The 22,625-nt window shown below is 45.8% G+C and overlaps 1 protein-coding gene across 2 annotated transcripts in view; it reads right to left on the reverse strand.

Moving 5' to 3' along the window:
* Window positions 1-5,985: 5,985 nt before the first annotated feature.
* The window catches only part of THAP4 (THAP domain containing 4), a 35,428-nt gene continuing 18,788 nt past the window's right edge, over window positions 5,986-22,625 (reverse strand). For both annotated transcript variants that reach the window (XM_080932755.1, XM_080932756.1), the window contains 4 exons: window positions 17,794-17,953; window positions 11,036-11,145; window positions 10,000-10,103; window positions 5,986-6,285 (listed from right to left, as the gene is read on the reverse strand). In XM_080932755.1, the coding sequence (XP_080788881.1) occupies window positions 6,166-6,285; window positions 10,000-10,103; window positions 11,036-11,145; window positions 17,794-17,953 (494 nt within the window). In that variant the 3' untranslated portion in view covers window positions 5,986-6,165. The remainder of the gene's footprint in view (window positions 6,286-9,999; window positions 10,104-11,035; window positions 11,146-17,793; window positions 17,954-22,625) is intronic.

A 22,625-nucleotide genomic window follows, 5' to 3' on the forward strand; every position in this document is an offset into this window, starting at 1 on the left:
GAAAACCTAGATAAAGGAAGCTCTGACAACGTCTTAAGGACACACAGAGAGAAGGCTAGCAGAGAACCCTCAGACAGGACAGCCCCCAGCCCCACCCTGGGGCATCCATAAACCCCATGCATTCCTTGTAAAACAGGGTGTTTTCTACCGTAATCAGAACAAGTTAATTATAGAATTCCTGAAACGGGGCGGGGGAGAGAGTGAACATACACTCAAGAGCTGGTGAGCCAGCATATGTGCCAGGAACCACTCCCACCCCCGTGACGAGAACGGGAGAGAATAGTCCTACTTGCTCCTATTCAGCCTTGAGCAGCAGCACAGACAGCAAGTTGGAAGGCCAGGGATGCAGATAACCCAGGCTCAGACTTGTGTCTACAAAGGTCCAGTCTGATAAAAAGTATCATTCATGCCTGGAGATCTGCACTGTGTCCCCTGCACCAAGACCACTGGCCAGTAGAGCAAAGGCTAGTGTAAGACATGGGTAATACTAGAAAAAAAATCTGTGAATTCCTTTGTAACTGAGGAATGAGCAAATGTTCCTATGTATGATTTTAGAGTTAAAAAAAAAATAAAGATAAAATTCACATGGAAACAGAGCTCAGGTACCATTTAACATGCTCCAACATGGTAGTAATAGTACAGTGTAGTCTGGTGGGGAGGGATGAGGGTGTGGGGGTGTGGGCTTTCCACATGACCAAAGTCTTGGTAAGTAGAGGTGACTGTACTATATGACACAGTGTGACTATATTATGTGACACTGGGTGGCATACTCTTAAGATGACTAAAACATCAAATTTTGTGTTTGCATGCATACACATGCAAATGAATAAAAAATATAATTTAAGTGAGATGAGGATTAATATTCCTAATTCAAAGGAGTTTGTGAACTGAGTCAAGAAGAAAATCAAAATACAAGAGAAATACAAACCTAAAGTCCAGACTTTCCACCTGTCACTGGTCCAAGTCTAAGTTGAATGACCGTCTCTGTTCTTGGGGGTGGGCACCTTGCCCATGTACTGGTTACAAAGCCCCACGGAAGGAGGGCTGCACCTAAGCAGGCCAGGTATTTGCCCTTTGAGTAGAATCTCACGTCTAGAAGCCAGTCACAAAGACAGACTAAAAAAATTCCAAAATGACATGGAAGGCTTTGTATGCTACTATTTAATGAGCAGAAGGCTAAACGACCCTGATGCTGGCCTTAAGGAGCGCTGGCGGGGCAGCCATGGGAGCCCTGAGGGGGCTGTACCTGTGAACAGATGTACCCTGCTCTAGAATTCCGGCAGCAAAACCACTAGAACACCTGAACTGACCAAACTGGAGTCACAGCACAGTCAGAAATTAATACATGGAATTTAAACTCTGTCTTTTATAGGAAAGGTATATAGGCTAGCAAAAGTCAAATTTTAATCACATTGTATATATCCCATAGAATAAAGGAACATTTTAGTTTAAAATTTCAGCTTAAAAGAAACAGAATTAAAGCATATAAGCTTTAAAAAAAAAAATCTTAAACTAGAATTAGAAAGTGTTCGTCACAGAGCCTCTAGCTGCTTTCTCCCAGAGGGAAATGCAGGCTCCTCTGTGGTCTCTTTCTCTGGGGGAAGCTGGGAGGATGGCGTGCTGTGTGACCTTGTAGCTCTCAGATGCCTTCTCTGCTCCACCTGGCCACAGACCTCCCCCATTTACTTTCCAGAGAGCCTTCCCGATTTCTACTTCCCCAGCCCCGCCCTGTCCCACTCCCTCAAACCTGCAATAAGAGAGCACCTTCCTTGTTCATCAATCTGAAGGAACTGACAGGATTTCAGGGCCACCGACAAAATGGTGTAATTCTCCTAATCCTGTGGAGCCTAAGGGAACTAAGGGCTCTTTCCCTTCAGGACCCCACATCATAGGTTACAAACAGCTCTGTCTTTAGGAAGCTCTTCCTCAGACTTCAATTTGTTTTCCTTTCAGGCTGTGATGCTGGAGCTCTGTGTGTGTGTGTGTGTGTGTGGTTGCCTGAAAGAGCTGGAGGAGGGTGGCAGACCCCCTGGAGCCGAGTTACAGGAGGCCGTTAGATGCTGGGTGTGGGTGAGGCGGTACCTCAAGAGCCGTACAGGCAAGCCACCTCTCCAGCCATGTTGTTTGTGTGCAGATGCTCACACACATGTGCGTGCTCCTGTGGACTGTCCATCTTTTAGATACTTTAGACTAACTGTATGCATGTTTTGTCTGATGTATGTGCATATATGCCACATGTGTTCCTGGTGCTACGGAGATAAGAGGGAGCGTGCTAAGTTCTCTGGATCTGGAGTTACAGACAGTTATAAACCACTGTGTAGATGCTCAAACTGAACCCTGGCTCCCTGCAAGGGCAATAAATGCTCTTCAGCTACGGAGCCATCTTTTCCAGCCTGTTTTTTTTTGGGGGGGCTTGGGGGGGACAAAGTTTCTTTTTGGCCTGGAGCACCTAGCTCTGGCCTCAAAACTCAGAGATCCGTTTGCCTCAGCACGAAGTACTGGGATTAAAGGCAAGCACCACCATGCTAGATTCTACCTTAAAAAAATACTTTAAAAATATTTTATTATTTATGTGCATGTGCACCCACGGAGACCAAAAGAGGGTGTTGGAACCGCTTGAGCTGGAGACACAGGCAGTTTGTGAGCTGCCCCATGTGGGTGCTGAGAGCTGAGCCTTGACCCTCTGGAACAGCGGCATGGTGGGTGTATTAAACTCCGAGCCATCTCTCTAGTCCTCCTCCTTATTGCTTTTCCTGATTTTGCTTTTTTGGACAATCTCTGTCACTGAATCTGGAGCATGTCCACTGGCTGGACTGAGTGGCCAGCCAACCCAGGGACCCTCCTGTCCACACGTTCCCAGCATAGAACTGAAGTTCCTTCACATGGAGACGCAGTCAATCCCTTTTCCCAAGCTCCCTAGAACAATCCAAAGCACGATTCTGCCAAAATCCACTCTGGTGAACTGTAGTAGGTATTTGCTACTTTGTGGGTTCTTTTCCCCACCTTTATGACCCCCCCAACCCAGTTTCACTCTCTATCACCGGACAGGAGAGAAAGGATAGAGAGGAAGAACGGAGATAGAGATCCCTGAACCTAATTTTTTCCCCTTTCATTTCTTCTTTGAGCTTGACTACTAACAAACTGCAACCAACCTCACTGAGGGACAGAGAACCCCTATCAGGGCACCAGCATTTATATACCCTCTGAAAAGTTCCCAGAATCCCAAAGGTCACACAATTGCAGACACTGTCTGCAGCTGGCAAACCACGCCTCTGCTAGAGCACAAGACAAATCAAATCAGTCAGCTTCCTTGAGTAGTCTGAAGCAACCTCATATCCCCACATCTGAGATTAAAACAAAACCACATTCTTACGATATTTCTGTGCTTCTAAAGAAACCGAAATTCCAGAATTCTCACTACAGTAAACCCATGACATTATTGGGCTTTCAGGGTGGGCACTCCCCTGCACCGGGAAAGACTTTACCCAGCAGAGATGAGTGAGGGCTTTCCCACAGATGAAGCTCAACTCTTCTCGTCTCCTCCAGACTACACACTCTAGCCCCTTCCGAGGTCATGTGCAACTAAGGCACATCTGTATGTAACAGGTGGAAGAGAATAGCTGTATACTCAGGAGAGGGTTTCCTGACCCTCCCCACCCCTCCAATATGGAGGGCATATATAGTCAACAAGCCCAGCTGGGATGCTCTTTTGCAAATAGGCACAGCCTGACTGCTTCAAGATGGCAGTTGTATGGTGTGGGGGAATAGTCACAACATAGGGATATATGGCAATACATTTTTTGCATAGGTGCTCAAGACTAAATTCAAGAACTGTAGTGACTGAGCTCCCTCCACAGTCCTTCATCTCTGTTTTAAAATGTGTATGTCAGAGGCTAATGTAGTCTGGAAAGGAGGACACTCCCTAACCTATTTCTTCCAGCTAGGCTCCACCCTTACCTTTCACCACTTCCTAATAACGCTACCATATTATGTGGCATCAAATGATTAACCCACTGATTAAGTCAGAGGCCCTATGATCTGCGAGTGCCGGAGACTCTCAGACACACCCGGGGCTGTGCTGCACTAATAATCTTTAGGTACTTTTCAGTGTAGTCAAGCTAACATTTAACTGCCTCAAGGAGGCCATGGACTCTGAATCAAACCTCACACGTTGTCTCAGGGAAAGTAGAGGAAATAAATATAAAATGACCTGGGGCTGGAGCTCAGTTGGTGAAGGGCTTGCCAGGCATGCTCAAAGCTCTAGGGTTGATCCTCAGCACTGCATAAAATCAGGCATGGTGGCACACACCTGTAACAAAAGCACTTAGGAGGCAGAGGCAGGAGAATCAGGAGTTCCAAGTCATCTTAGGCTATATAGTGAGTTTGAGGTCAGCTTAGACTACTTGAGACCTTGTTTCCAAAACAAAAACATCCTGGCTTTTGTTCATGAAAAGGCCTGGAAGTTGAGCAGCCCACCAGAAGAACTTGTGTTTTCCAGGCTTTGGTCTCTATTTCCACCAGAAAGATCCAGAGCTCTGGAACCTGGGTCTCTAGGGGCCAAAGTAAAAAACAGCACCTGACTGAAATTGCAGGCAAGTCACAAATAAGTGTCCTGACACCCAGGGAAGAGTTAAAAAAAAAAAAAGGAGGAGAGAGGAGTGCTGTCTGCTGGCTGTCTCTGGACACATGAGGGCACCCCCACACCATAGCTCACACCCAAGGAAAAAGCATCACATGAGCATGTCACCTTTGTGGCTCTGACAGCTTCTGGGAGAATCCCAGCATGACAACCAGAAGCAACAGGGAACGGACAGCCATGTTGCTGATAGGTCACACACAGACTTCCAGGTAGAAGGCTGATGGAAGACAAGGCTGAGACCTAGGCTAGGCCGGTGGGGCTACTGCTCAACTGTGTTCCAACTCCAGTACTTGGGGAAAAAAGAAAAAGAGGGTATATGATTCCCCAAACATGCTGGAGGGGACAAGCATCTGTGTGTGAGCTCCTCATATGCGCTAAAGTACAAATTTGAGTCTGGCATCAAAGGGAAGAGAGGCCTTTGATCCAATGAAGGCTCATTTTCCCAGTGCAGGGGAACACCAAGGTGCTGAGGTGGGAGAGGGTGGTTGAGAGAGGGAGCACCTTCATGGAAGCAAGTGGAGGATGGGAGTGGGGGGGAAAGGGGATAACATTTGAAATGTAAATAGAGAATATCCAATTTAAAAAATACAAAAAAAAAGAAAAAACCCAAATAAAAAAACAAAACAAAGTGCAAACTCAACCTCCTTGGAAGTGCTCCCAGGCAAAATTTAGGTAGAGCTTTCAGGCTACAGGGTAAGGGAGCTTGGAGTGCAGGGAGGTGGCGACCCTGCAGAGCACAGCAGGACCTTTCAGCATCCCCTTGGCAGCAGAGCTGACTCTGGACAGTCTCCATGCTCATGTGGCCTATGGCTCCTGGGTACCAGCCCAGGGCTCTCCTCGGGGTCTGAGGTACTGACCCTGGTACCCTAAGTGTTTGCCTCTGGCAGCTTGAGTATTTTTGCCCTACTTTCTGGTATCTGACCCTGTCTCATGAGGATTCCCACACGGACCTGTATTATGAAAAAACTTTCCAGGCCTGGTAGTATACATCTCTGATGCCGAGGCAGGAGGATCTTAAGTTCAAAGCAAGCTTGGGCTATGTAGAAAGAAAAGAAAAGAGGGAGAAAAAAAAAAGAGAGAGGAAGAAAGAAAGGAGGAAAGGAAGGATGGATGGACGGACGGACGGACCTCTGTAGAAGAAAGGTGCTAGAAGGTGTAGTATTCAGTATAGACTTTCCCTAGCATGGGTTGGATCCCCAATACTACAAAACGGAAAAACAAAACTTGTAGATAGCAGGTGGAGATGGACGGGGAGAGGGAGGGAGCCTGTGACCCTTTCTTAGTATCTTCAAGACTGTAATACAAACTATCAGCAGCAGATAAGAAATGTACAGTCTACACACTGATAATATTCAAAATCTTCAGCCATAAAAATAAAGGCCTTTTATTTGGTTTTCTATGCCATTACAAGAACATCTGGACAACACTTGAGTGTCAGCAGAACCTGTGGGCACACCATGACTACTAAACTGGGGGGCTGGATGCAGGTGCCAGGCTCCCCCCCAGGCTCTGGCAGTAGCTCCAGGTTAAGGGGTCACCTTCTTGTAGGTGATGTGAAGATGCTGAGTCATTGGCTGTGTAGTGGTTGCCATAGAGACCGTCTGTTCAAGTTTGCCTTCAGAATTCAGCCTGAATTTCCGAGTGATCTGAGTGAAGAACAAGACAGAACACTTTAGTTTATATCTTCAAAGGATTCAACAAAGGCTGGGTGTGGTGGTGATGCCTGCAATCCTAGCACCCAGCGGGCTGGGACAAGAGAACTGTCTCAAATTCTAGGCCAGCCTGGCTCCAAGCTATCCTGGGTTTTATTTAGAAAAAAACAAAACAAAACAAAACCAAAAATACTGAATAAACACTGGATAAGCAGTGAATAAACACCCCCTGTGTCAAACACTGGTCACAGGCCTGTGAGCAGGAGACAGACCACTGAGGTTAGACTGTGTGAGAAACCACGGGACACACCAGGGTCGAGGCTGTGGCTCTAGGCTCCTCAGCCACTTCTCCCAAGCAGCAGGTGGACATGGCTGGTGTGTGCTCAGCTTTCAGAAGTCTCCTATGGTTTTGGTCTCCTATCAGCTCCTGCTTCCATCTGAGCCTTAAACTGGGCCAGCTCTTGGGGAGCACTGGCCTATTATACGGCTCTTTCCACAAGAATATCATGTGCTCGTGTACAGAGTGCTTGTGGACACTGTGACCATATGACAAATGAATGTCTAAAGAACTCTCTAAGGGCCTATCACTTCAGTGCTCCATCGGCTGCTTCTGCCATGCCCATTATGTGGACTCCCAACCCTTTTCCTGAAAAAAAGATAAAAATGTCAGTTATTACAAGTCTAGTTAACTGGGCTGGAGAGATGGTCCCAGAGAGAGGTTAAGAGTGCTTATTGCTCTAACAAAGGACCACATGTATGCATGCATACACTGTATCTATCTATCTATCTATCTATCTATCTATCTATCTATCTATCTATCTATCTATCTATCTATCTATTTATCTACATATCAATCATCTACTCGCCATCCATCTATCTATATTTAAAGTACATGAGTGGTCTGTCTTCATGCACACCAGAAGAGGACATCAGATCCCATGTGGTTGCTGGGAATTGAACTCAGGACCTTGGAAGAACAGTCAGTGCTCTTAACTGCTGAGCCATCTCTCCAGCCCTATCTATCTCTTGAATAAATTTAAAAACAGACAAACAAGATTCTAGTTAGGGATTTGTAGTTCAATTGGTAGAGTGTTTGCTTGCAAACATGAAATGAAGCCTTGGGTTAGATCGCCAACACTAAATAACTTGGATATAGTGGTGCACAAGACTTTGTCATAGAGGGGAAAGACCCACTTATTTAAGAGTACTAGGAAGCCACCAAGGAAATAAGGAATAAGGAGGCAAAATAGGCACCCCACTTAGAATACTTGCTGGCCCAGGGAGGGTTAAAGGGCTTTCTTGGATTGAGCCTGTCTAGTTTAAACAATATCCTGGCTTCCACTGGGACTCCCAGCTTCACTTCTAAGCAACTCATCCAGCTGATCCACAACCCAACAGAGACCCAACATACACCCAGCAGAGGTGTGAGCAGACATTCACACATGTCCTGACTCCCATGCTCAGGTAACAGGTCACAGCCCCAAACACAAACATGAACCATGTCCCCTCTAGAATCAGCACCCCACTGTAGTCTTTCCTGAGAAAAGCAATGTGGCTGAAGCACAAGACAGGACTCAAATAACAACTATGAGTATATTCAAGGACCCTAAGAAGATATGAATAAATATCTCAATGAAGACCAGAAACCACAAGTAAATAGCTGAATAAATTAATGAAAGCAATTCGAGATAAGAAAATAGAATTTACAAAGAAATGAAAACAAAGCAATCAGATCAACACCCTCCACCCCGCCCCAAGCTGATTAAACCATTGGAAGACAGAATTTCACATCTGGAAGACAAAGTAAAAGAAAATGATAGATCTAAAATCTTAGGCACAGGACATTCCAAAAATCTGGGACACTATGAAAGGACCAAACCCACTAATAATAGGTATAAAGGACTAGGTAGAAACCCAGATCAAAAGCATAGAAAATATGTTTAGCAAAACCCTGTGTGAAAATTTCTCAAAGAAAGGGGGTACAAGAGGCATATAGAACACAATATAATCAGGAGAAGAAAAGAAACTCCCACTACAAATAATCAAACATCAAGTGCTCAGAACAAAGAAAGAATATTAAAACTGCAAGGGAAAAAAACCAAGTCTGCATTTATACATGCAGGGCCACTGACTTCTCTATGGGGAGAGTCTGAAAGACAGAAGGGCCTGGATGAATAGGCACATATACAAACTACTATTCCCAACAACAACAACAACAACAACATCAATCACAATAGAAGGAAAATATCCCATGATAAAAAGTTTGAGACATTTCTGCCCACCAAACTAGCTCTACAGAAGATGCAGAAAACTTAAGTCTAAAAACTTAAGATAAACAAAAGAAGTCACACTGCTCAAAAAACTCATTTTCTTTTGGATTTACTTCATGTATGTCTGTGTTTCATGTGCATGTGTGGTGTCTGTGAATGACAGGAGTTATAGATTGGTTGTGAGACAGACTTTTAGAAAATTTGTACTTTATCAAATTGGGAAACCTAAAAGTAATGGAAAAAATTTGACACATGACCTACTAAAGATACATCAAGATGAAACAAACAATTTAAACAGACCCACTGAGATAGAAGAGTAATTAAAAATCTCTCACACAAGAAAAGCTCAGGGCTAGGTTGATTCAGCACATAAAGAAAGAACCAGAGCCTCTGTTCATACGAGCATAATCTAAGAGATACACAGCACCTTATAAACCACATAAAGACACAAATCACTCAGTTGGTGAATGTCAGAACATCCTGAATCACACAGAAAGGCAAATATGACAGATTAAAGGTCTAACAGAGAAAAGCAAGTCTACAAAGTACAAGAAAATGAGATATTATTATTATTGTTGTTGTTATTATTTTGGAGTAGAAGGCAAATCCTGAAGTAGGAATCTGAGTCCAGATGTGGCAAAGTGAACACCTGGGGCAGCAGTACCGTAAATGAAGACATTGCCTTGGGCCACACAAGTCATACAGGGAACATACCGCAGATAACAGCCCCAGCATGTAACAAACCTCTAAGTCAATGACAGAATCTCTACCTACGGGAAACCCAGCATAAACAGAATGTATTAACATACAAGGTAGTAATAGGGCTGGAGAGACGGCTCAGCGGTTAAGAGCACTGACTGCACTTCCAGAGGTCTGGAGTTCAAATCCCAGCAACCAAATGGTGGCTCACAACCATCTGTAATGAGATCTGATGCCCTCTTCTGGTGCTACAGTACTTCTATATAATAAATAAATCTTAAAAAAACATACAAGGTAATAAATACAATGGCCAATAGATAGCATAGGAAATGTCCTTCATTCACAAGTCTAACAAAAATGGGATTAAGGCAGGAAGCAGGGACTCAGGCCATGCTAGTAATCTCTCTGTGAAACTATTCACCAGGATCACCCTGGAAGTACACTTACCCTCTGGCTCAGTAACTTAGGAGAAATCTGTTTAATATATTTGGGCATATTTACAAAGGTATAAAGCACAAACATAAAGTGTGCATCTGGATTGGAAAGACCATAACCTAAAGGGTGCAAGAAGCAAGTATTAACAGTAGGGACCACTCACACCACGGGAGGGTGTGCGAGAGGACAAGAGGAGGGGAAGCAGTGCTAAGAAACTCTTGTAAGGCCCCAGTCTATCGGATGGTGTGGTACCACTGCCAAGGGCAAACTGTCTGGGAACATCTGGGAGGAAGGTTGGGCTCACCTGCTCCACATGGGGCTCCTTGGCAAAGGAGATCCTGGAGATGGAATGGGATGAGACACACAGCTCCTGCCCATTCACTTCACCCTCCTCCACTTCCACAATACCTGCAAGGGAGGGGTAGTTAATGTGATCCCAAGCCACTCCCACCCTCTGAAGCATGTGAGACAGTCAAGGGAAACCTGAACTTTACCACCATCCAGATGTGGTGTCTCTCCCTTCTCACAAGGGGAGATGAGCCATTCTTGCAGATATCAGGAAAGTGACTCAGAATTCTCTCTCTCCCTCACCGTTGCTCTGCATACGCTCATATGGAGTCGGAGGCTGACTTTGAGTGTTTTCCTTCTTACTTTTTTTGAGACACATTCAGTCTCTGACTGAACTTGGAGCTCACTTCTTTGCCAGGCTGGTTGACCAATCAGAAAGCCCTAGAGATTAGCCTGTGTTTATACTCTGTTATGTGGATACTGGGATCCAGACTCAGGTCCTCATGCATACAGAGTTAGCACTTGCCTACTAAACTATCTCCCCAGCACCCATACCTGTTTGGGGAAGGGGTCCCATTATGTTGCTTAGGCTGGTCTAGAATTCAGTGAATCAAGAAATCCCCCTGTCTCACACCTCTAAGAAATTGGGATCACAAGGGCAAATGCTAGATGGAGGGTCATCTCTGTAGATACGCCTGGACCCCAGCCCTCCTAACTGCACTTCTCGGTGGCTAGAGTAGTACCCTCAGCTATAGTTCTGCCCTGTGCTGGGGAAGGAGTCAGCGAGTGAGAGAGAGCCCATGTCTGACAGTGCCTGGTGGTAGCTCCATTCCAAGCTGTTACTTCTGAACACGAGTGAGACTTGTTATGGTCAAGGTCACACAGCTATTGACAAGGACCATGTGGTCAGTGGGCCTCTTCTTGCTAGGACCTATCCTTCGGGCGTGTACTGTGTTGGCACAGGAAAAGCACCACAACCAAGATTACACTAGGAGAAGGCTCAAGGCTGTGGAGAACACTGACCAGCAGGCCCTGGGTTAGGGGCACCATACCTGTGTTCTGGGCACTGACAAAGGCCACCTTGTTGGTGTCAGGCTTGAGGCGGATGAAGCCACACTCTCTGTGCATTGGCTTGTGTGTCTCTGGATGGAAGGAGTTGAACCTGGATGGGAAAAGAGAGGTGAAGGAGACAGGCGTCCTCAAAGGGTTGTCTCACTAGATGTACTGCAACAAGGTTTTCCTCTGGGCATGCCATGGTGTCCCGTGCCACCCTGCACAACACCCCAGTCTCACAGAGCTAGTTCTACACAGCAGTAAAGGAACTTTAGTTCTTTTTGGACAGAGTCTCACTGTATAGCCCTGGCTGGCCTGGAACTCACAGCCTGCCTTTGCCTCCCAAGTGCTGGGATTAAAGGCACGAGTCAGCATAACCCAGCAAGGAAGAGTTTAACACACCCAGCAGAAGGGCCTCCTCTGGAATTCTAGCCATTTTCCTCTTCAGCTTCCCTTCTGAACTGTGGTGACTGGGGAGACTGGGGAGTTGCTAGAGTACATAAAGTTCCTGAAAAGTGGGCCTCCATGAAGTCATCATGTATGAGATGGGAGAGGCTTTGAGGAGGTACTGCAGTTTGAAGATCACCTACAGTTTTGTAAGGAACCTCAATCTTCCCCATGTGGTGTGAGACATGTGCCTTCTTGCTATGGCGGCAGTTGCACGGGCCTTGTTATGGGTGGTAAGACACACGACTAATGCTGAGATATTGGAGGTGGAGTCTCCATGGAGGTGAGAGGCAGTGCTCAGTCAGGATAGCTTTCTTGCTCCATGTTCACTAAGTGGCCTTCCTCCGTAATAAGTGGGGTTCGACCTGAAGACAGTTGAAGGACCAGAGAATACAAGAGACAAGACTCCAGCCAGCTGCAATAGCATTTATGATGGCTACTATGCTAATAAAATATGCAGTGGAGGCCAAGATGGCTGTCCTCACCCTCATGTTAGTCTCTAATTCAGCAGGTAATTTAGACAAAAGAGGATGAGTTAAGAGCTGCTGGTTCTCCACTTTCTGCTGCTGAGAGGAATGCAAATGGGAAAGAGAACACAAAGGAGCTCTGGTAAAGAGTCCCTCCTGTGATTAAAAACTTGATCCCATGAGAAGAGTCAGCCAGTGAAGATTGAAGAATAAGGTAAAGATGACAGAATTACCTCTCAGACGCTTCTGATGCACAAGAAGGCAAGGCCTATGATTCAGTATAGGCAAGGTATACCAAATGTCAAGAGTGGGGAACACTCTCTGCCTTGGAACGGCTTGTGGCAGGAGACACTCGTAAGAAGGAAGGGAAAGAACTCACAGCTTGGTTCACCATGGAACACAGGGTACATGGATCAGCCTGGATGCTGTGGAAGTAGCTGAGTAAAATAAGCCATCCCTTCTAGGGACACAGACTGAGTAATCTGGGACGACAGGGCAAAAATCAGTTCCTTGTGGCCTGGCTTATATATGCCATTAGGGACACTTGGTTCTTAGCAGCTGAGGTCCCCATGAATCAGGGTCTGAAAGAGAAGGGACAGAGCTGCTGAGAGAAGGTAATCAAGGTGGTGTATGGTGCCCAGTTTACTGAACAAGGGACTATTTCCTCCATTTAAGTAGGTCGATTCAGCAGGCAACCTGGGAATGACGCTTTAGTTGCTTAGCTGAGCCCCTTGCTGAGTGTGATCTACAAGGTAGAAGAGGTTTTGCTGGATTTTGATGACTTAAAATGACATATAAATTGGGCTCTTAAGGTGCTGTAGCAATCAGGAGGAAATGAAAGAGGGTTAAACAGATAAGAGGAGTTTGTCTAGGTCATTTGAAGGCAGACCTGGCAAGATTTGCATCAAATTGTAATTCCTACATAAAGAAAACGACAGAAAGACAAATGCTACTCTAGTGAGCTTCACAGGAGGCATTCAATGATAAAACAGTGCAGATGAAAACCATGAAGCTTGTGGATGATGATCTGCCCCTGTCCCAAGTAAACTGTGTACATTTATTTCTCTCCTTCAAGGAATTGTGTTAGGAGAGGAAACTATCCACCTGACTGGAATTTACTTAGCAGCTCGTGTGGTGAGGGAGAGGCAACTGGTTACTTTCATAGAGCCCTGAGTCTGGCAGAGCTAGGGCATCAACTCAAGTGTCAGACATGAGAACAGTCCGCTCCCGTTGGCTCTGGGCTACGCTGAACAGCTTAGGCTAGCTCATCAGGAGACACGTGCTTATCAGCACCATGGAAAACTTCATAAAGTAGTACCTATGTCCATGCCACCAGATCCACGCATGTCTGAGGGCACAACTGAGACAAATGGTGGGACTGTTCCACGCTGTGGGGACCTCACTCACGTTTCTCTTAAGTGCCCTCTTGTTAGCTGCTGACCCCTGAGACCAACTAGAACTTGCTTAGAGTAGCTGGTGGTGGCCTGCAAAGGTCCCGCCCACACTCTATAAAAGGGCTTCATCACATGGCTGGTATAATGCTAATCTGGAGTGCCTTAGAGATTTAGAAAATCATCTGAAAAACAGTAAAACAGCAGCTAAACAGGCTAAAAAAGGGCATCTTGCATGGAGGGGGAAACATTCAAAAGCTACAAGGAGTCAACAAAAAATCCCAGTGTCAGGGTGGGGAGCCTCCCTCCAAGCTGCTGGTTATGGAGGCTCCCCACTAATAAAACTGCTGCCACTCCTGTTGGTTATGTGTCAGAACTAGACAGTAGGATCTTCCTGCTGGTGACCCTGCAGGCTTTGGTTACAGAACACAGAGAAACCAAGCTGGGACTCAGCTGGAACCTCCCTCCATGCTGGCTGGCTTTGCTGTCGGAAGAACTGCCACCAATGATCTTAGTGGCCTGCACACCCCGAGAGCTACACGATCAAACTGCCAGAGAGGCTTGCCCACTGGCACAACAGTGGCAGTGACCACTCTGAGTGCAGCCGACAGCCTTCCAACTCGAGACAAGGCTTGCCGCAGAAGCGAAGCTACACCAGGTTTAAGGAAGGCCACAGGCCTCAGACGGGATTTTGTTTAGTTTTGTTGAATGGACATATCAAATGACCTGGTACAAATCTGTGCTCAAGCCCATAGTTTATTAGTACTACTGGCCTTGGAATTAGTACTATTGGTGGTAAGGTGCAAAAACCCACAACTGGTTAAACTGCTAAGAATAAATAAGGCCTGTTTAAGTGACATCGGTGGCCCAAAGCTAAAAACAACAACAACAAACAAAAACCAACACGCACCACCTTTCTAAGGCCAAATGAATCTTGCAAAAGATGGGGTAAAAAATGTAAGAAGCAGAAAATGGGGGTCTGGAGTGATAAGGCCTTTTCCTTCTAGAATTACATGGTCATTTCACTGCCATCTTGGAGCAGGGATTTCCATGTCCCAGAAACCATGGTAATAAGACACACAGAACAATGTGGTGACGGCTAGTTCTTAGGGTCACAGCCATCAACATTCATTAGCAGAGGACCTTTACCTTAATTGAGATTCTGCACATTACTCTCCTGTCCACTCAACAAGTGCAGGTGATCCCAGGTAGAGTATATGCAAGTGGAACGTTAACTAAAAGGAAACTCTAATGCAGCTTCTGTGAGTCTGCCATCCATCATGGGGTGTACACTGTGGTAGCTTTGGGGACCACCCACACTTGTGTGAGTGACTTCTCACCTATGCTCTGTATGCCCAACAAACTCATTGGTTCACTAAGCTGAATCTTGGTAGTATCCTTGGTTGTTGATTTGGGGTGAATAGCTCATGCTTCTCCAGGGGAAGTTCACTCAGCAGTTTAAAAAAAAAAAAAAAGCCATATGAAAGAGATCTTGGGACACGGTCTGACCAGAAGGTTCCTGTAGGCCTGACTCTCAGCTCTGTCTACCGGCCCACATCATCGCTCTTCCAGTTCTGTCCATTGTTCCAAGCTGACCAACTCTTAAAGACAGGAAACCGTGTGTGTGTGTGTGTGTGTGCACATGTGCCAGGGTCTGAAACAAATACCAGACACATCCTCATCCCCAAAAACTTGTTCTTAATAATATGGAGTATCCTTTTCAACTTGTGCATCTCAGTTTTCAGTCCCAGGCACTACTGTAAATACTATAGATAAAATACAGTAAAGTCTTAGGGTTTCTCTGTGTAGTCTTGACTGTTCCAGAATTCACTTTGTAGACCAGACTTGCCTCTGCCTCCCCTCCCCAGTGCTGGGATTAGAGCCCAATCACTCTTTATGGTAGAAATGGAACAGGTACTGTGGTGTGTGTGTGTGTGTGTGTGTGTGTGTGTGTGTGTGAACACGGTATACAGGTCTCTAATTGTAGCACTTAGAAGACAAAGGCCAGTAAGCATGATCTACACTGTCATAGCCTGGCATGAAAATAGAAAAGGCCTGCCTCTGGACTGGAGTATGAATTTGATGAAGTGGTAGAGGCCTGCTTATGTGAAAGATCTAGCAAGGGAGATAGGGAGAAAGAGAAGGAAAAAGAAAGGGAGGGAGTAAGGAGAAAGAGAGGGGAGGGAGAAAGGAGTGAGCCTACTTTATACTATCTGGGTCATTTGTATGCTTGTTTTTCCAGTGCTAGAATTGAACTCATGGCCTCACACATGCTAGATGAGTCTTTACTACATATCCTTGTCTCTCTCTTAAAACTTTATTATTACTTAAAAAAATTTTATGTGTATAGGTGTTTTGCCTGCATGTGTGTCTGTGTACCACATACATTCCTGGTAACTTCAAGGCCAGAAGAGGTCACGGATCCCTTGGAACTGTAATTACAGATGGTTGTTAGCCACCTTGTGGGTACTGAGAATCAGACCCAGAGCCTAGGTCCTCTAGAGAAGCAGCCAGAGCTCTTACCTACAGAACCATCACTCCAGTGCCACACCTAGCTCTCTTTTATTTTAGATTTGAGACAATCTTTCACACAGCCCTGGAACTTGTGATCTTTCTGTTTCAGTATCCCAAGTGCTGGGATTACAGGCATTATGTTACTTGGCTGTGCTAGACTCTTGAAATTTATTTATTTTTTAAAGATTATTTAAATTTTCATCATGTGTATGCCACATGTGTTGGGGATCCCTGGAGCTGGAGGTACAGGTAGTTAGTTTTAAGTGGCCTGACACAGGTGCTAGAAATTGAACTTGGGTCCTTTTGGAAGAGAAATATGTGCTCTTAACTGGTGAGCCATCTCTCTAGCCCAAGACTTTCTTTGTTGTTGTTTGTTTTGTTTTATGTGTATGGGTGTTGCCTACACAGATGCCTGGAGGCCATAAGAGAATTTGAGGTCCCCTGAGATTGGAGATATAGATGGCTGTCAGCTGGCATGTGGGTGCTGGGAACTGAACCTCTGGTGGAGCAGTCAGTGCTTTTAACTACAGCTATCTCTCAGCCCCAGGTAATTTTTTATTATCCAGAATTCTCATCTCCCTAGAGATGGTACAACCAGTAAAGCATTCTTCCATGGCTTCTGCTTCAGTTCTTCCCTCCAAGTTCCTTCCGGCCCTGACTTCCCTCGGTGATGGAGTCTGATCCAAGATCGTGATGTGAAATAAACAGTTTCCTCTCCAAGTTACTTTTGGTCATGGTGTTTTATTACAGCATAGAAACCATAATTAAGACTATGCTCCCTCATGATTGAAAATAAAATAAAATTAGGCTAGAGATGGGTCAGCAGTTAAAAGCTCTTCCAGAGGTCCTGAGTTCAATTCCCAGCAACCACATGGTGGCTCACAACCATCTGTAATGGGATCTAATGCCCTCTTCTGGTGTGTCTGAAGACAGCTACAGTGTATTCATATAAAAAGAAACAAACAAATTTACTTTTGAGTAGTTCAGGCTGGCTAGGAATTCATGATTAGCTTCCCTTAGCCCCAGAATGCTGAAGTTTACAGGAATATACCACCCCAATCAATGGTCTCTTTTTTAAAAACATTGTCAGGAGTGGTAACAGGGGACTTTAATCACAGCACTCTGGAGAAAGGGTTTAAGCCTAGTCTAATAGAGTTCCAGGACATTCAGGGTTACATAGAGAGACCATCTCAAAAGCAAAAACAAAAACAAACAAAAAACAGACAGTGAATGACTCATTTCTCTCCTTCCACCATTGTGAGTCCTGGGGCTTGAACTCAGTGCCATTACCACTGACCCTTCCTGCCAGCCCCTAGTTGAGATTCTTAACACAGAACTCTACAGTGGAGACTGAAGCAGAAACATTTTTGCTTTTTTATTTTATGTACTTTAAAAAATATTTGATGAGCTGGGGAATAAATCCAGGGCTTAGACATACTACAAAACTGCTCCATCACTAACATATGGCTCTACCCTACTGAAACTCGCTAAGGACATACATTACTTTTGAAATTACATTTCATCTGCCCTTAAAGGCAACATTATTTCCCACTGAGAACCATAATACTTGCTGGAACACCTCACCTAGCACAGGGCAAAAGTAAATGACGGCCTCATCCTCTCACTTCAGCTGCCCTGAGTAACTGATGTCCATACATTAGACTTACAGTACTGACTGAATTAAACACACACCAACTGCTTTTCCGCTTGGATTAACTAACTTGTAAACGTGCGTCTGCCTAACATTTCAAAGAAGGCAACAGAACATAAAAGCTCCATTTTTACCAGCCCTGTGCCTCAGCTGCCAGGCTCTGTGAAAGGAGACACAACTTTTCTGATGCAAATCTAAAGGTACTTTTGCGTCTTCCTGCCTGGCACGTGTAGGATCAGTGTGGAGTTATCTAAAGGCCGAGGCAGCCTGTGAGCGTCGGGACTTACGAGAAGTTGAGCATAGGCTGACCCACGTGGGAGATGTGCACCTCCTCCAGGTACTGGAACGGCTGCAGTGTCGGGAAGGTACCAACTCCTGGTGGCTCCGACAGCCAGGTACCCAGCATCCAGGACAACGGCTCCACCACTGGATTCAGCTTGGGAGGCTCTGAAAGTGAAAGGATGGAACAGTAAATGACTCACGTCCTCCAGTGTCGGCCAGACTTTGTGTGGAGGTCTGCATGCTGCTGGAAGGTGCTTTCGCCACAGCAGCCACATACCCCTCAAATGCCTTGTGGTGAGATCGTTTTGGACCTCGGTGTGGCATGCAGAGTCTGGGAAGTGAGGAGGGTGAGAGGGAAGCCTGAGCACCGCCCTCCAGCCCCTGGAGTCCTGGGACTAGAACGCAGCACGGGAAGAACGGTGCACAGGAAGGGAGAACAGGTGGGCTAAGAAGCAGATGGGCTGGAGAGGGAGGCCACGCTGGAGCTGGAGGCTGACAGCTTCCAAGAACATTAGCTCCCTTTTATTCAACTGTGCCTTCTTCATATCTGCAGCTGACTGTCTCCTTTACTGTGTGAAGGTGGCACACTGGCTGGCATGCTGAGGAGCTGGAAGCAGGGTTGAAGGACAGTGGGGCAGGATGCTCTATGAGAGACAGGGGCTGAGTGCTGTGTGAAGGTTCAGTCTGTAACTGAGTCACATGACCTACAAGGTCACCCCAACTCTCACCCTGACTCTGCCAGAGATTGTACAGGGCCTCGGAAGGGTCACCAGGCTGATCCCCACGAGTGACCAGACAGTTTCTAGTACCTTTCTACAACTTAAACCTTGAGTCTGGAGAGCAGCTCAAAGGAAGAGCAGAGCTGGAGATGGATGAGGTCAGTGCAGGTAGATTCTTCACCTACCTACCAATAGACATACCGCACTTCCAGAGACCAACAACTCCTAATGTGTTCTCTGAGACATTTGTGTAGGGCTGTCTAGGTCAGCCCTGGGAACTACTTCAGCTTTAATATCTCACAACTCTGAGCTGAAAGAGTTGGGAAAAATATCCAGGAAGGCAAAACCTTTACAGGGCTCCACAGGCAGAGAAGGCAGCTTATAGGAATCAGTGTCTCTTTCCATGTGGGTTCCAGGCAGTGAACTCAAGCTCAGCAGACTTGGCAGCAAGTGCTTTTACCCACTGAGACATCTGGACAGTCCTTAAAAATGCTTTTTATTGGGGTGGAGAAATGGTCTAGCTATTAAGAACACTTCTTGCTCTGGGGAGGACTAAGGCTCAATTCCTTAGAATCGCATGGCCATCCATAATTCCAGTTCCAGGAGCTCTGATGCCATCCTCTGACCTCTTTAGGCACCAAGCATACCTTTGGTGTACATACATATATACAGGCAAAACATTTTCATATAAAATATATAAATGTGACACAAATTTTTTAATGTATTTTTTTATTTACACATATATTTGAGAGTATGTGAGTGTAACAGGTCTAATTCTGGACTCTTTACTGAACAACAGCAGACCAAGCTCCTGTCTACTTCCCTACCCTTAGGGCACCAAGTTAGCTCCCACACCTTAGTTGAAGCCTCTACCCCAAGGAGCAGGAGATAGCTGGAAAACACTCCAGGGGGGTTTATGATCTCAAACTGTAGAGAACTAAGTCATTTTGAGCAAGACAGAGGGCAGTCTGCTGCCTCACTCAATGTCATGATCGCCAATAGCACCTAAGCCCTGTGGTGTGGGACAATGCTGGTACCTTGTCCTGAAGGGGCTCCTGGCAGCACCCAACCCATAGGGGGACTGTATATGGAGAAGTGCATGTGCATCAGAGTGTCTCTGTGGGAACCTGGACACTGTCTGCTGAGGGAATACCAGTTCTTCCTTATAGCTCTTCCCACATACCTACTAAAAGCATATGAAAAGCTAGTTCTGTCCGCATGCATGTTGATCAGCATGTGTGTCCTGTTGGTTTGTGTGCCTACAAGCTTGCATATCCTATGAGTATGCATGTCTTGTGAGGTCCTGTGCCTGACAGCAGTCTCCATTCTCTTCCCCTTTCTTTTGTTCCCCCTGCAGGCAGGATAAGGATGATCTATGCCTGCCCCCTAGGGTGGGAGGCTTGTAACAACAAGCAGAGCAGTCTCCTGATAGGGCACTCTCAGGCCAGGGTGAGGCTGTGTAGGTGACCCATGGAAACACTATGCCTTCCCAGAAAGGCGTCAAGTACCCTCTCAGGAGGCAGAACTGGAATCAAGCCTGCACTAATGTTCATGACCCACAACTGGCTCCATATTAATTAATACTCCATATTAAGAAAGTCTCAATAAGCATTAGAGCTCTAGACCAGATGGCCCCTTCCGGTCCCCAGTGTCCTCCGCAGCCCCTCACCTATACCTGGCACTGCCCTTATTTTAGACTGCTGTTAGGGGGTCACTCAGCCCCTCCTTCCTGGGGTTCTTCTGACTGGGAGTTATTACTGAGTGATATGTTCCTTCAGCAGAAACAAGCTCAGGCCCTGCTCGGATCCTGTCTTCACACTACTTCCCAGCTGGTGAGAGCAGGGGAGGGTGGTCCTCAAATGTCAGATGACAGACACAGATCAGAAGAGGGAGGGCAGAGAAAGAAGGAAAGCACAAGGCAGGGAGAGACTAACACTGGTCCTGCTCTTTCTTCCTCCAGTCTGCCCGAGGATCTCTGGGATGCATCATTTCTGCCTCTCCCAGGAATTAAAGTCATGAGAAAGGTGAGGGTGCTCATGGCCAAGCGTGATGATCTGAGATTGATCCCTAGAACCTACAGTGGAAGGAGAGAGCTAACTCCTGCAAATGGGAGTAGGACCTGGACTCAGAGCAGCGAGCACTTCTAACCACTAAGCCATCTCTTCGGTCTTTAGTTCTGTTTTTTGAGTCAAGTCTTACTATGTAACTGCGGCTGACCACGGGATCCTCCTGCTCACCTTTAGAGTCCCAGGGATGAGCTGCCAAATCCAGTTACTTTACCCTTAAAAATCTCAAGCAAGGCTGCTGCCTGTGCAAGGCCAGTCTCCATAAATACGAAAGAGCAAAAGGTGAGGTATGAGTAAGCCTAACTCAGGAAGAAGAAAGATGAAGCAAAAGTCCAGAGCTGTCTAAAGAAGAAATGTTCTCGATCGTATTAGGCATTACAGTTGGGGAGGTCTAGGAGGCATGGCCTCGCTGGAAGAAGTGTGTGGCCGGGCACACTTTGGGAGTTAGAACTTAAAGCATGTGAGTCTTTGGTTTGTACTTATGGTTAAGGATGAGAGGGTGAGAGCTCCCAGCTTCCTGCACTGGCCAGTCACCATGCCTGCCACTTCCCGCCATGATAGAGCCTTATCCTCTGGATCGTAAGCTCAAATAAACTCTTCTGCTAAGTTGCTGCTCTCAAGGTATTCTCTCATAGCAATGGAAAAATACCGAATACAACCAGCCAGCAATGGAAAGAACGTAAAAGTGAAGACATACAGGCAGAGGCAATGGGGTAGAGGTTTTCACGGGAAGACATGCTGGAGTTTCTCAGCACAGGTGTGAGCACAGTGTTCACCCAGCACACTCAAGACCCAGGATTTGAAAAAACACTGCAAGACAAAACAAACATACCACCCAAGTCCAAACTATGGAACACAATAATATACATAAACTAAAAAATTAATTTTTGAAGGTGAGCATAGAGCAGGATCCAGCAATAGTCTTACCCCAGGGACAGGCCTAACAGAAACAAAGTACCCACCAAAATCAGACCTAACTATCTGCAGGAGCAGACTGTTTATCACAGCCACAAGCAGAACTTACATCCAATGCCTGCTGAGTGAGCTGAAACACATCATGTCCAGATGAGGAACCCTATTGAATCATAAAAGCAAACTATTTCCAACTCTACCACAAGATTACATAAGCCGGGGTGAAGAAGTCAGACCTAGAGCAGGGATTACCTGATCCCACTCTTGTGAAATGATCAGCGTTCCCATTATAGAGGGAAAGAAAGGTAGTGTTTCTCCATGGCGGCAAGACACAGGGCTAAGGACAAGCCCACAAGGAAAGAACAAGGGTGGAATCTTGTAGCTCGCCTCAGCTTTCAGCACCCTGTGCTTGCTGCAGACCTGAGGTGGCCAACTCTGTAGCACTAGAGATGTGGCTTCCCTAGACCCATCCATAGGCTTCCAAAACTCAGTCCAGAAAAATAATTTCCAACATCCCAGAATGAAAAAACTACCATCACTTAGTAAGATGATGATACTTTGGATAATGATGTCAAATAACATAATTGTTAACATTAGTTATTTTTACCTTCTTACGGCAGTTATTAAAACATTTAAGATAGGGCTAGAGAGACGGATGGCTCGGTGGAGACCTAAGAGCCCCCAGGACATGTCATACTGAGACAAAGATCCACAGGTGCAATATTGCTAACTTTAGTATTTCAGTAAATCAAGACATTGATTTGGGGATATTAACAGCCAACTTAGAGATTTGTTCAATTATGAACAACTAATGGTATGAATCACTGATGGTATTCTTACCCTGGCTGCCGGATCTACTATTTAGGCATGGCATTGTTGGGCAAAGAGTCCTCTCCACTATCCTTTCCTCTGGGTAGGGACTGAAAAGGCCCTGGGCATTCTGGATTAATCTATATAGTCCTCTACTATATCTCAAAAGAGCTTTCATGCTGTTTAGAGTCACCCTGGGAACAGGTTCAGGAAAACTAGTGCTACAGGAATTATCCCACTGAGGAAGTACTCTGTTACACAGCTCAACAAAGAGCATAGGGAACCAAATATCAGATCCTGACATGGAATACCTGTGAGAGCTAAGTGGGC

Source organism: Micromys minutus, assembly GCF_963924665.1.
Source record: "Micromys minutus genome assembly, chromosome: 19".
In the NCBI taxonomy this organism is placed as follows: domain Eukaryota; kingdom Metazoa; phylum Chordata; class Mammalia; order Rodentia; family Muridae; genus Micromys; species Micromys minutus.